Source organism: Chrysemys picta, chromosome 7, assembly GCF_011386835.1.
Source record: "Chrysemys picta bellii isolate R12L10 chromosome 7, ASM1138683v2, whole genome shotgun sequence".
NCBI classification, from domain to species: Eukaryota; Metazoa; Chordata; order Testudines; family Emydidae; genus Chrysemys; species Chrysemys picta.
Genome location: NC_088797.1, coordinates 17,713,346 through 17,727,589, shown reverse-complemented (window position 1 = coordinate 17,727,589; position 14,244 = coordinate 17,713,346). Strand labels below are relative to the sequence as shown.

The window sequence follows — 14,244 nt, the reverse complement described above, 5'->3', positions numbered from 1 at the left end:
TTCACTCATTCTTGTTGGAGAATTTGTGATCCAGAGACGAATTGGAAAGTCTACTCCTAGAGTTTATTCTGACACAGTGAGGGTGGGAAAAGAGAAAATACACTTTTGCGACAGTATAGTATTACAAATACCTATAATTTAAATAAGTATTTGAATAGTACTTTTTAGCCATGGATTAAAAAAACAACACTACTTTTATAACTTGTCTGGGTGAATTTTTAATTTTTTTTTTAAAACAGAAAAAGGGAGTTAATTTCAATCCGGCTGCAGATTTTTGATTTAAAAAGGCTCGTAGAAAAGTACTAGTTTTGTGTGAGAAATTAAAAAAAAAAAAATTCCCCAAATTTCCCATGAAAATGTCTCTTTTATGACACACTGAAAAACAAATTTTTTCACCGAAATCATAACTTATTTTTGGTTTCAAGGTTTTCATGGGAAACAAAATAGAAAATTTCAACAATAATGAACATTTTCAGCAAAATCATCTTTTTGGTTGAAAAAATGTTTTGATAAAAATATTTCAACTAGGTCCAAGGATTATTCACTCAGAAGATAATTCTCACATGAACTTAAGGGGCAGAATAAATGTAAAGTTGTCCAAGGAGCCTAAAATCTGAATTTTTCTAGTTAGTTAATAGATTTGCAGGAATATTATGCCTTCACTTGGATGTTATCTTCCTTATTTCCTGCTTTGCTCTTGGTTCGCCTTAGGGATTTATTTTGTAGCTCGGAATAGTGGGAACAGCAAAAGAGGCACAAGTTGGTGTAGAATTTACCACAGAGTCGATGCATTTGTCTGTGTGAGATTTCTTGCTCTAACAAAAGGGTAATGGAGAGACTGATAAAAGGAGTAAGATAGCAAGTGATTGTTTTTGTTCTTTGCTCCTTTTTTTAATTATGCTTCATTATGGGAAGCAAACGTGGCTATGGGCCATTTTTTTTTTTTTTTTTTTAAAGCTGACCCCTGCTTGAAAGTCAATGAGGAGTTTGGCTTCATAAATGATGACAGGATATATTGTTCATTTTGTGTGTCTGTCTCCTGAGAAAGGTCCAGGGATGCAATTAGATTTAATTGAATTTTTTAAAAAAGATTTAAAATTGCACAATTCCAATATTTGAGCTTGCACTTTCTCTCTAGTGACAAATGGATTTTTTTTTTATTAGGATTTAATTTTTCAGGGAACAAGCAGTGCTGACTTGGATCCATTATGATATTGAATCTTAAACCTTAATTTCTTTTGACTGCTTTGATGAATCAATATAAATCTTATAGTTCACAGTGGTTTAATAGTCTTCCCCCTTGTGACTTGAAATTTCTCAACGTAGAGCTGGATCAGTAGACCTAAAACAGTAGTATCCTCTACTAACCTGGGAAGCATGTAAAACAGCCTTGAAAAAACCATTTCACAGAGGGGAAAGGTGTACTTGTAGTGCATCAATACTGAATATTGTTCCTTACTGACCTTTGTGGTTACTGTGAATTCCCAAAATCACTTTCTAATATGAATATTTTTCTTTGACTGTCAGGTTGCAGGAAGTGTCTTGAGGCATAGAATAGGAATATGCATCATAAAATATTTTAATTGGAAAGGTGACCTCAAATGCATTAAATTAGTGGAAGTACTGAATTTTGAGCCAAAGTTATATTTGGAAGATTATGTAAGGGCTTGTCTATATCTTGTATTAGTCCACGCCAGAGAGAGTCTAGTGTGAAATAGGACTATATCCGTGTGCACTAAAGAACTTTTAATGTGTGCCAGCAGGGTCTACATGGGCCAATTAGTGTCATGCTAGTGCACACTAGAATTTACACCCCTCCAGTGCAGATTAATGCACTGTGTAGACAAGCCCTCAGTAATACCTTCGTTTGCAAATCTCTGCAGTAGAATTGCATCAGATTCATTAAAGGGATAAGTTTATTTGTTTTCCATTTTTCCAATTTTAATGAATAATTAGTGCTTTGTCCTTCTGTGCACACACAATAGAAAGAAGCTAACTAGTTTACTATTCCTAAGCTCTTTTCTGAGATGTCTTTTGAGACTCTTATAATTTTCCAATTCACCTTTTTAAGCTGAGTTTTTTCAGCCTTATATTTTTTAGAAAGTATGTGCAGAAGTATTCAGCTGTTTACTGAGGACAAGAAGGGTGAGGGTGGGGAAATAGGCCAGGCCCATTTTGTACTCACTCGTGTGGTGCTAAGACTTCCTGGGATATATCCCATGATTCGTAGCGCCTCAGGAAGCTGAACTGCTCTATGAACTCTTCCTAGTGAATTATGGGAGAAGTTGTCTGTCTTTTCTTGGCACACAGAGTAGAAGGGGGTATTATGGAAAGGTATTGGAGGACTAGAAGCACTGAATTGGTTGCGTTTACAGAGTGGCCATATTAGCAGTTAACAAGTTGTGCTAGGCTATGCCCCTGTGTGGGCCAGCCAATTCAGACAAAAAGCACCACAGTCATGAGTTAAGGGGTTTTGAGTGTGGATGGGACTGAATTAAGGGTAACACTTGGCAATGAAGACGAGCCCTTACAGTGCTTAGGATATACAGTGGCTAAAAGGAGAGTAGCCTCCCTTCATGGAAATATAATGGCTAGAAAGCACAGGAACAACTGGTCTCAGATACACTGCAATAACTACTGGTAGTTGATTGTTGGACACCCAATGAGTGTTTGGAAGGCAATAGGGAAACAAAGGATGAGGGTGTTTCCCCAGTCACCTCCATGTGTGGGTAGATTGCTGAAGGAGCCTAAGTGCTATGATCAGGCCATAGAAAAGCCTAGTTGGAGAGAGCTTTGTGTGAAATGATGATGATGGGCTGTAATGGCTTGGTGAAAGACAGTGTTCTTACTGTGTAGAAATGTGATTGTTTCTCTCGCCCCCATGTGGTTTAGTGTGTGGAAAGGATGGTTATTCATCCTTGATGTGTGGAAACGGATGTGCATATAGCTTTAAGGGGATGGGAACTGATTGGCTCTGTCCTGATGTATAAAGAGCAGTGTCATTAAGCTGTGCACATGTTTAGTGCTAGCTGTGGACAGGGCAGTTCATCAGAGAGGAAACAAAATGGGTGCCTTAGAGGCCTTCTGAATAAAGTATGAGAAGCATATGGCAAAGCAATTGTGGTTCCTCAGGGCAGTGGTGTTCTTAAGCCAGAAATCTGTTCTGTTAGTGGGGAGTCTTGCTTAATTTTAATGTGGTGGTGTTGTGTATGATACTTGCCAAAAAAAGCTCTCTCAGCTGATGCGTGCAAGAACAGAAACCACCTGGTTTGCTTCAAGACTACCAGTCTCTCCTGTATGTTACTCTCAGGCATGCAAGAGAATGAATGCATCACTGGGATACACAGTTTACATTTACATATTTTTGAGACTGGGCTTACAGTTCTGTAAGTAATCTCTTAATCAGTTGTAAGTGATCTTGAAATCACATGCAGGAGCTAGGAGACTGCTTGTGAGGTGACTGCAGTTGTAAAAACGAAAGTATCTGCAGTAGTCATTCGTTTATGGCCTGACATGGCAGTTCCTCTGCAGCCAAAGGTGACTCCAGAGGGAATATTGCTGCATGTGGACTGTGCTCATCCAGCTCTTACACCCCCATTTTATAATACACAGGGCCGGTTTCTGTCCTGCAGTGGCTTGTGCAAGACACCCTTTCCTACTCCTCCCTCCGCCCCCCCCCCCGAAAAAGAAAACCTTTCTCAAGTGCCTGACTTTCAAATGTGCCAAGCACCTGCAGCTTATATTAATTTCAGTTTGAGCCCAGGTGCTCAGCATTTTTAGGGCTTAAATAAATAAATATTGTGTGTGCCACAAAATTCAAATATTTCTCTTAAACAGGCCTTTAGGAAAGGAAAATGCTAATGTTGCAAGCACATTTTGGAAAATGCTGAATAAAAGCTTCTGCTCCAAGGTCAGAGTGTGCATGGGCATGGAAAGGAATAACCATAATAATTCTAAAAAGTCTTAGGCCCTGATCCTGCAAATTCTTCTGTTTGTGCTTAACTTCAAGCCCATGTGTGTTTGCAGGATGGGGGACCTAATAAGGATGATGTGGGCCTCTGAATGTTTGCGAACTGCCCACTGTGTGCAGTGACTCCTGCCCCACTAGGTGGATATAGAGGGCTCTGAATTGGTATAGTTCCACAGCACAGGTGTATGAGAAGGATTCTGAGGGCTTGTCTTCATTACCACACTACATCAGTGCTGCTGCAGCGCATCTGGTGAAGACACGCTACATCGATGGGAGAGTGCTCTCCTGGCAACATAATTACTCCATTTTGACGACAGGCGGAAGCTATGTTGTCAGGAGAGTGTCTCTGGAGGACACTTTAAGTCGATGTAACTTACGTCGCACAGGGGGGTGGTTTTTCACACCCCTGAGAGGCGTAAGTTGCATCGACTTAAGCAGTAGCGTAGATAAACCGTAAGAAGCTGCTTTGGGTGGGGAGTCTTTTTGGAGACTGCATCCCATAGAACTGTGTTCCACATGATCTCCCTGCAACTGACTGGAGGAGAGGGAGTTTTGGGGGAAGGGGCAGGCTAGATGCCAATTCACTGGACTTTTTGGGGGCAAGGGAGTGCCCCCCTTTGGGGCAATTGTAGCCCTAAGGCTACTTTTGTGGCTGAAGAACAGCCTTTCTCCAGCCTTCTTGGATTTCACCAGCTCACAACCTGGTTATTTGGACCATGCTCTAAGGACAAAATTTACCACTCTTTGAATGAGGCATGAAAACAAATTGTGGATCTTGGAGGGTAAAATGGACTGCTGTTGATGCTTCCCTTATGTGTTAACAGTGCTGAGCTACATCATTGGCAGTAAGAACAGTGGTTTCCAAACTACTCAGAAATAAAAACTTGGGGTGATGTGGTTAAAAAAAGCTCATCAGCCTTAGAGCTTGTCTTTACTAGAACCATTAGCTGAAGTTAATACTGTCAAGTTACTTCACTTGAGCTCTTCTAGCTCAAGAGAGAGCAGCCAACTGAGAAACAGCACTCAAGTCACACAGAGTGATTCGAGAAGTAGTTGGTGGGTTGTCATCATTCAACCGGCTGCATCCCTCATCCGTTATTCGTGAGAGCATACGCTGCTCTGGAGCTTCAGCCCATGCCTCCTGATAGGCCAGTTAGCTTGAACTTCAGGTACCACTTCACTTGAGCGATAGATCTTTGTGTGTGGACAGGAATTGAGTTGGGGCAAAACTTGAGTTATACGTTGCGCTAGGAAGGCAGTGAAGACAAGCCCTTATTCTATAATAGCAGTCATTTGGGTGAAGGTGGTCAGTCAATTTGTGTATCACATAAACAGAAAATGTATTTGGTCTGAACTGAAAGTGATCATTGTTCTTTATGTATGTGGTAAAGAGAGAACTCCCTCCACCACCCCGATGGTGATGGCCATGTTTCCTAGTCAAGAATACTTGTTATCCAGGAGAGGAAATAAAATCTCCTTTCCCCTCCCCCCTCCCCATCTTCCCCGTAGATAGATAGATAGATAATTGCCATTTGAAAGCGCTGTAATTTTTTATATAGATGTACACTTTCAGGAGAATTTGTATGTGTGGGTTATAAATACCATGCCATACATTTATATCGGTCCCATGTAATTGTTCTCTAGGAGGCTTAACCCATTTTCCTCTCCTGAATTCTTATTTGGAAGCAGTGAGTTCTCACCCACTTCTCTTTATTTGCTATCTCATTGTTGCGGGGCAAGTATACTCCATCACCCTAGGGATGGGGCAAAGGCGTGGTAGCGCAGTGGTTAAGTCAGTATGGCTGCCTTCAGCCTCAGGGCTGCGTGGTTCAATGGCCGGTGTCAGCAGGACTCTCCTGGGCTGCGGGGAAGTGTGGCCCAAGGGGCAGAGTCAGTAGGAGGGGGTTTGCTGGGCTGCCCCCCAAAGTGGGTGGCTGGGGTAGGGGGACCCAGGCCCTCTCTACTTCACTGGGTCCCAGCCCAGGGCCCTGGTAGTGGCGAATGGTTTCACCACTAAATCAGCACGGATTCTGCCCACAACACGCCGACTGCTGCAGGGACACTGGCTAGTTCCTCCCTGGGCTACCTCCTACCATGATTCTTGTAGTTGAAGTCGGGGTGTCTTTGGAGTCTCCTTGGGTGGTGACTGCAATCTCCCTGGGGCGTCTGCAGGTACCTGGGCACCTACAAGGGTCTCAGAATCTCCTGCTTCCACGGTCTGGGATGCTGGCTGCTCCTTGGCTGGAGACAGCAAGGTGCATCCTTCCTCCTCAGCAGTCAGCCCAGACTGAGCTAGGCTGTTCCCTTTTATACTGTAGCAGCAGTTGGAGCATGCCCAGCAGGGTCGAGGGGACATGGCTTCCGCTGCTCAGAGTGCTGCCTTAACCCCTTCCGCCCCAATGTGGGGCAAGTAAACCCCGTCGCACTCATAAACACTTGTGCAAGGGAAATGTGCTTATGATCAGTGGGATCCAGGATCTCCTGATATAAGAAGGAACTTGTGGTGTACTTTTGCTATATGATTTCGTTTGGTTTTGCTTTTATTTACATTGTGCATCTTAGAGGGTGCTCTGTACAAGTTTCCCCTGGTATTGTGTGACATTATTAAAGCTATGCCTACTGCCACTGGGCACCTAGACAGGGCAAGCTCTTTACATGGAACCATAAGTATATACACCAATTTACAGACAAAAGAGAAATTCACTGCCCTAAAGAATTTATAATCTACATTAGACATAACACAGGAAGATGACAATAAACAAAGAGTAGGAGGGATGGAGATGTAAGGGTTAAAACAGTGAAAGGTTGTGAGATGTTGATTTTTTACAGATCTTTTTGGCTCCTCTTTATACCTTTAAAACTAGAGACCATACACATTCTCAAACTAAGGTTTCCCAGTTATGAGGCTGTAACCTTTCAGATAGGATAATATGCTGCTGTGTTAAAATTATAAAACACATCATAGATAATTTAGCTGAGGGTAAAAGTCGTTCTTAATTTATACACTTTGCATTATGTTTGCAATTTCAAATATGCAATCTTACTGCGTCAAACCAGTACTTACCACTTGAATCGGTTTCTAGGTGAAATTTACAAATCTGGGTGTGACAGAAAGTGAGCATTACCATTAGTTATATGAAAACAACGAGGAGTCCGGTGGCACCTTAAAGACTAGCGGATTTATTTGGGCATAAGCTTTCTTCAGTTGCATCTGAAGAAGTGGGATTTTTTACCTACAAAAGCTTATGCCCAAATAAATCTGTTAGTCTTTAAGGTGCTACCGGACTCCTTGTTCTTTTTGTGGATACAGACTTAACATGGCTACCCCTCTGATACTTGGCATTAGTTATATGGTAGCCTTGTATCTGGCCTTTCTGCCTTCTGGGTTTGGTGCAGGGGTGGGCAGACTACAGGCTGCAGGCTGGATCCAGCCCATCAGGGCTTTGGATCTGGCCTGCGGGATTGCCACCCCCATGGTGCTGCGGGCCCCGCACCGCTCTCGGAAGCGGCCAGCATCACATCCCTGGGGAACAGGGGTGTGTGTGGGCAGAGGGCTCCACATGCTGCCCTTGCCTGCAGGCACTGCCCCCTGCAGCTCCCATTGGCCAGGAATGGGGAACCGCGGTCAATGAGAGCTTTGGGGGAGGTACTCACAGATGAGGGCAGCACACGGAGCCCTCTGTCCTCCCCTCCCCCAGGGGCTGCAGAGACATGCTGGCCACTTCCGGGAGTGGCGCGGTGTCAGGGCAGGCAGGGAGCCTGTCTTAGCCCCGCTGTGTGCCGCTACCACCCCGGAGCTGCTCAACGTAAGCGGTGCTGGGCCAGAGCCCGCACCCCAAACTCCTCCTGCACCCTAACCCCCTGTCCTGAGCCCCCTGCCACACCCCGCAACCCCCTGCACCCTGCAACCCCCTGCACCCCAATCCCCTGCCATGAACCCCCTGCCGCACCCCTCCTGCACCTCAACCCCCTGCCCTGAACCCCCTCATACATCCTGCAGCTCTCCTCTGCCCCAACCACTTTCCCTAAACCCCTTCCTGCATACCGCACCCCCTGCCACACCCCGCACTCCCTCCTGCATCCCAACATTCATGGCCCTGCATGCAATTTCCCCACCCACATGTGGCCCTCAGGCCAAAAAGGTTGCCCACCCCTGGTTTGGAGGGACAAATGAAACTGCAGTATAATCCTAGTTGTCAAAACCACTTGGAGCAACTATTGTCAGAACCACTAGGGATAATATGAAGTTGGAATAACTGGGATTCAATAGATGGGAAGAGAAGGTGGTGACAGTTAATAATAAAGAAAGCTTCAAGTAGTGTTGGTTCAGGTAAACGGGGCTATATTGTATTTACAACCAAACATACCAGTGACTTTTCATTAGATTTTGACATTGTTTTGGGGATGTTGTTTGGTTCGTCGCACACAAAATATAGCCACTAGATGTCACCACACAGCTAAATGTAGCTGTAATATGTTCTCAAAAAACATTTGACTCAGAAAATCCCATTGTGTGACTTTTGTCTCCTTTCTGGAATTTAGTAACGGTATTTTGATTCTCCCACAAAATAAGTGTAGACTGACCTGATCCATTTGTGTTTTGGTAGACAAGTTAAAATATAGTAGTCCTAGCATGGATGTCTGAATTGTGAAGGTGTAAAGTTCTTTCTATTGTGTGTAGTCCAAAGTTTGGTTATCAATGTCTTTAAAAAGTCTGTTTTAAGTCTTCATTATCTAACTCAACATGAGAGAGAACTCTGAGAATATACTTGATTGTTGTTCACAGTTCAGTTTGGGTAATTGATGTAATTTTTGAAGAATATATATATATATATCCTTTAGATTATATTATATTTATATTTATTATATATATTTATATTTTTATCCAATACTATTTGAGGAGTGGTATTAGTATTTCAGTAGAGGAAATGAGTTTATACAAGCTTCTTTTTCTGTCTTCCTTAAGAAAATATGTGGTTCTCTTAGACAGGTTTTATAGTTAATATAGAATTTAGCCCATTTTATTGATAGAGAAACTAGGTTTTTGTATTTATTTTTTAGAAGCAATTTGTGTTCTTCCTCCCCCACCCCAATCATTGTCCCTTGCATTGATGCCTACTTTATACCAGAACACATTTTTAGGATGGGAGCTGGAGTTAACAAAAACTGCATACAGGATAGTTGTCTGTACCTTAGTATCTCTTAGTTGTATTTCTGTAGGATCGTGGACCTATTGTTCTAGCCACTGTACACTGAGATACAAGATGATCCCTTTCCGGTAGAATTTATAATCTTACTAAAATGAGACATTACAAGCTGTAGGCAGGTATATTGATCTTTCCCTGGAAAGATATTTTACTCTTTTCCTAATATTTATCAGTCTAAAGTTTGGTGAGTCGGTAAGCTGATCAGAAGAGTGAATTTAATTCAGACATCTGTCAACCATGGGCTGGAACCTCTCCAAACTGTAAAGATATATAATCCTGTCTCCGTTATTTTTTTAAATAGGAAACCACATTGTTTTGTTGAGGGACTGTGACATCTATGACATGAAACAATAAGTTGAAAAGATAGGAGAAATAGATTCAGCTCTATCGTGTAAGAAAACTGAGTTATGGGCCACTAGGTAATCTTTTAGATATTTCACTAATAAGAACATATTAGAAGTTTTTTATCATCAGCAATAACATGAGAGAGCTGATCTGTGTTACAAAACCAAATGATTATCTTTTCTGATCTGTTTTATGTTATCTGAATTGCACATAGTTTAGTTTGCTGCAGTGGAGGGAATGGTACCGGCTCGATTTCTGTATAAAAAAACAATTTGAAAAGACTGTTTGCTGACTGTGAATACGTGTTTATGGTTGATTTTGAAGAAATATGCATTTTATGTGACCGTAAGAAAAACATCTTGCCCGACCTTCTTTTCTTTCCCCTTATTCTGCTCACCTCCTCCCCGAAAATTGTGCCGTTGGCAAGACACGCTGATGGAGTGAATTGTGCCTAAATATTTATGAATAATAGGTGTCTAATTTCTTTGCATCTTTGATGTAGGATGTAGCAGTCCATCGTATGACAAATCTCACACAATTTCAGCATATTACTCTTAATTTGAAGATTACTGTGCAGTGATCTGCACTTGTCTTGTCCTAGTCTCCCATACATGAATTATAATGTTCTTTTGTTGATGCCTAAGGCTTTAAATGGATATACTGTCTCATAGTTTTCTGATCTTTTAGGATGAAATTAACCCCCCATGTAAGCTTCTAACAGGGAGCATAAGTGAGTCATAAAAACACTCTGCACGAGGTGAATTTCACTATGTTCAGAACCAGCTAGTTCTTATTTTTCCTGAATTTAGTCCTGTGACAACAGTAGCTAGTGTTTTCTGGTATTGCATGTCTGTCATGGACTAACAATCCTTTCACCAGTAGAAACTTAGACCACATCTGTTTGAGAGCAGACAGCAAAACATTTGTTGTTGCCACAGGTAATTGCTCTTGACTCTCTTGTTTGTGCTGTAGAAGTTCACCGTGCCCTGGGACTATTGTAAATGTGAATTTGCCATGGTAAGGTTAAATTTTGTAGTGCAGGGAAATCAGAATGAGATCTTTGGCTTCTCTGTATGTCTCTTAAATAGCTGCTGCAATTATACCAATGGTACATGGGCTAACAGGTTCAGTGAGAGTGGTAACTGTGTCCTTACATTAATGTGGTCCTTAAATTAATGTAAGAGCCATTGACTAGTAGTATTGCAGATTCACCTGGTGGCAGAAGTATGGGTTTAAAAAAACCAACCAACCAAAGGATCTTGTGTAGTTGCTGCACCTTAAACAACTAATAAAAATAGTCTAACTAGTTGGCCTAGTATAAGAATGTCTCGAATTGGACATTGTTACTTGTTCTTTCTTTAATGGGAACTTTCTGTTGAGTGGACAGTCATAATCTTTACCAAGGAGGAGAAATCCTCAGGTAATGCAGAGGATGAATACAGAGGCATCTATTGGGGGGAGAGATAGCTCAGTGGTTTGAGCATTAGCCTGCTAAACCCAGGGTTGTGAGTTCAATCCATGAGGGGGCCAGTTAGGGATCTGGGGCAAAAATCTGCCTGGGGATTGGTCCTGCTTTGAGCAGGGGGTTGGACTAGATGACCTCCTGAGGTCCCTTCTAACCCTGACATTCTATCAAAAGACTGCGCTTGTGTAATGACATTGTTTTTGAGACGGTCCCTGACTGTTTCTTGAGTTATTGATGCAGAATGCCAGTAGGCATAGGCTTATATCTGTCGCTTGAAGATACTAATCCTGCAACTTCAAGTAAGAATAAAAATAAATACCCGATACCTCTGTTCCCTTCCGTTTTTAAAGGATTGGAACAGTTGTATGCTGTTTACTTTGATATAATGTAACGTATTGCCAGCCAGTTTGATACATTTAAAAATGTAATTTACTTGTCTTCCTCTTGTTTTTGCAAAAAACCCAACCCAAACCAAAAAATCTTTTTCCTTCCAGACTTAACACCATTTCCCCCCTTTATTTTTATAATAGATTATGGTGCATTTGTGTTGTCCCTAGTGACATTCTTCTCATTTTATCCTTTTCTCTTTCTTTCCTACCTCATATTCTCTACCTATTCCATTTATATTTTATTTCTCCTTTTCTATGCCACCTCAAAAATATCTGTTGCATTCACACTTTTTTCTCTCCCTGCAGCAGCACCTGGGTTGGGGGAGAGGCGCCTTGCCCCGCTGCAGCAGCCCCGGGGCTGGGGTCGTGAGAGAGGCGCCTTGCCCCGCAGCAGCCCTGTGTGCCCCAAGCTCCCCCATCACCACCCCTCACCTCACCCCACTGCCCCCACCTATTCCCCACCTCATCCCACTTCCAGGCTCACCTGTGGCCACGCCCCTGAGTGCAGTGTGCACATCTGCATGGCTCTGCTAATTAAGTGTTCTGCCCTTTGTGGCTTCCTGTGGCCTTCCTTCAGTTTTCAGGTAGTTGCAAAATAAATACCTGTGTCCACTACTCTGTATTTCTTTAGCCTCAATTGATGAGTTATTGTCTACAAGTAGCACCAGTGGCTGCCTCTGCTACTATTCAAAGCTTTCCCAATCTTGAACAGAATGAAATTGACCTGATTCCTGTTAGTTTCACTGTTGCCTTTAGGGGGTGTAATTGCCTCTCTCTAAGAAGTGCAGCACAAAAACAAGCAGCTCTGAGATGGTGATAGGGGCCAATGAGACCCTTCATATAACGTAAGACAGCCCTGGGGATTACCACAGCCTGTTCGCAACTGCCTATGGTCAAAGTGCCACCCAGAATTCCAGCACGGTTATCACTCTGAAACCTGACACCCTGTAACATGTCCCTTGGCCCCCTGTGCAGGGGATTGAAGTGTGGTGGCCTCATTGGACAATATATAAGCTGTCTTGTGCAAACCCTGTGTCAGGAAGAAGTTTCCCAGGGCCAGCTCTGGAACGCTAATGGACATCTTAATTTTCTTCAGCAGCATGAAAGGCCTAGAGCAGCAAGGAGGGTCTTTCCCAGGGTTCTTTAGCAGTTTTCACTTAAGCGTTTTCACTGTGCTTTAGCGTCACAGAGTTCTGAGCTGCCACAGAGGCACTAGCTCTGTCTGTAGATTTAGGAAGGTAGCACTGTGGTTACACTTGATTAATGTTTAGTAAATTCTCTTTGCTGGAAGAGCTGGATGCTTCTTATTTGTAATGAGTTCTTTGATTCTTCTCAACCCTTGAATGAGAGTGCTTCCTATTTTACACGAGGAGGTGGATTTCTCAAGCTGTGTCTTGTTAACAGGCCGGGGAATGACAAGGAATTGGAACTAGAGCTTAGGAAGCTTCCCTACTCTCTTTACTCCCTGCTTTTTTCCCAAAGAAGGGTAGAGGGACGGGTGTCAGAGGGACCCAATAATATTATGTTTATCTAATTATATGTTTACCTTTTGGATATTTCTAGGCAGCAACTGTTCGAGTTGGTCTTGGATTCATCACCAGTTTCTCCTTCAACAAACTATACCAAATATTCTACTGGCAAAGGTCATGCTGCGGGTTCCATGGTTGGTTCAGCTTTAAAACAAGACAGACAACTTATAGACCATTTCTTGATAAAGGAAAACACTCAGACCCCTAAAAGGACATCTGCAGCTGCTGAGGTGGACTATAAAGGTTGCAACAATGAACAAGAAACAGATAGTAGATGTTGTAGTTCTGCAGAGACTCATGATGTGGTCAGTGAAGGGATGGCAGCCACAAGTCCCGAAGGCATGAGAAATCCTGAGAAACCCTCTACATCTGTAATGAAAGTAGTTACAAAAGGTGAGTTGCCTATGTTGTCTCTCATTCCATGCTTCAGTCTTCTACTCTGTTTGTTTGTCGCCAATATCAGATATACACTGCCTGCCTTAAAATGCTTAATTAATCTCTCTGTATTACTTTGAGATGAAAGGTACACATATTTACATTCTGCTATGTTTAATTGGGATGTGCTTCATCCAGAGGGCTGCATTATTGGGACATCTTTGGGTTTGTCTACACTGCAAGGAAAAACCCATGGCTGGCCCATGCCAGCTGGCTTGGGCTAAGGGGCTGCTTAATTGCAGTGTAGTCGTTCAGGCTTGGACAGGAGTCTGGGCTCTAGGGCCTCTTGAGGTGGGAGGGCCTCAGAGCTTGGGCTGCAGCCAGAGCCCAAATATCTATACCATAATTAAACAACCCATTAGTCTGAGCCCCATGAGCCCAAGTTAGCTGGCACAGGACAGCCGCAGTGTCTAACTGAAGTGTAGACATACCCTTTGAGGGTACTGAATGGTATTGGCGGCTGCTGCTTAATCAGGATGATGTTGCATTAAAAACATACTTCATGGGGGGACTTGAGCCAGCACCAAATGATTAATGTGTAATTCAACTCTAAGAAAGTTATTAATAAAAACACAGGACTTTTTTTAAGGCACTTTAGGATTACATAGCAAACTTACTTAGTTTCAAATTATTGTTTTTCATAAGATGTTTGCTGTCTAATCGCTATGTTCTTTCTGGCTCTCACATCCTTGCTCACCCTGACCCACGTGAAGTGTATTAAGGTGTAGTTATAATGCAGTTGAGGGATACACATATAGGCATATTGTTTATTTGCAGTTGCATTTTAGTTAACAATTCTGTTGATATGCTGTCCAGAAAAAGATAATACTTCAGCCTGCTGTAGGTCTGTGTCCTCTGTAGAGCTAAGAAGAGTAAAAATTAGTAGTTTCAATATTCAGAATAA

The 14,244-nt window shown here is 42.5% G+C and overlaps 1 protein-coding gene across 8 annotated transcripts in view; it reads left to right on the top strand.

Annotated features, from left to right (window-relative positions):
* Positions 1–14,244, top strand: part of RAD18 (RAD18 E3 ubiquitin protein ligase) — a 122,795-nt gene that overhangs the window by 12,580 nt on the left and 95,971 nt on the right. For all 8 annotated transcript variants that reach the window (XM_042849887.2, XM_005288495.5, XM_024105008.3 and 5 more), the window contains exon 5: positions 12,940–13,298. In XM_042849887.2, the coding sequence (XP_042705821.2) occupies positions 12,940–13,298 (359 nt within the window). The remainder of the gene's footprint in view (positions 1–12,939; positions 13,299–14,244) is intronic.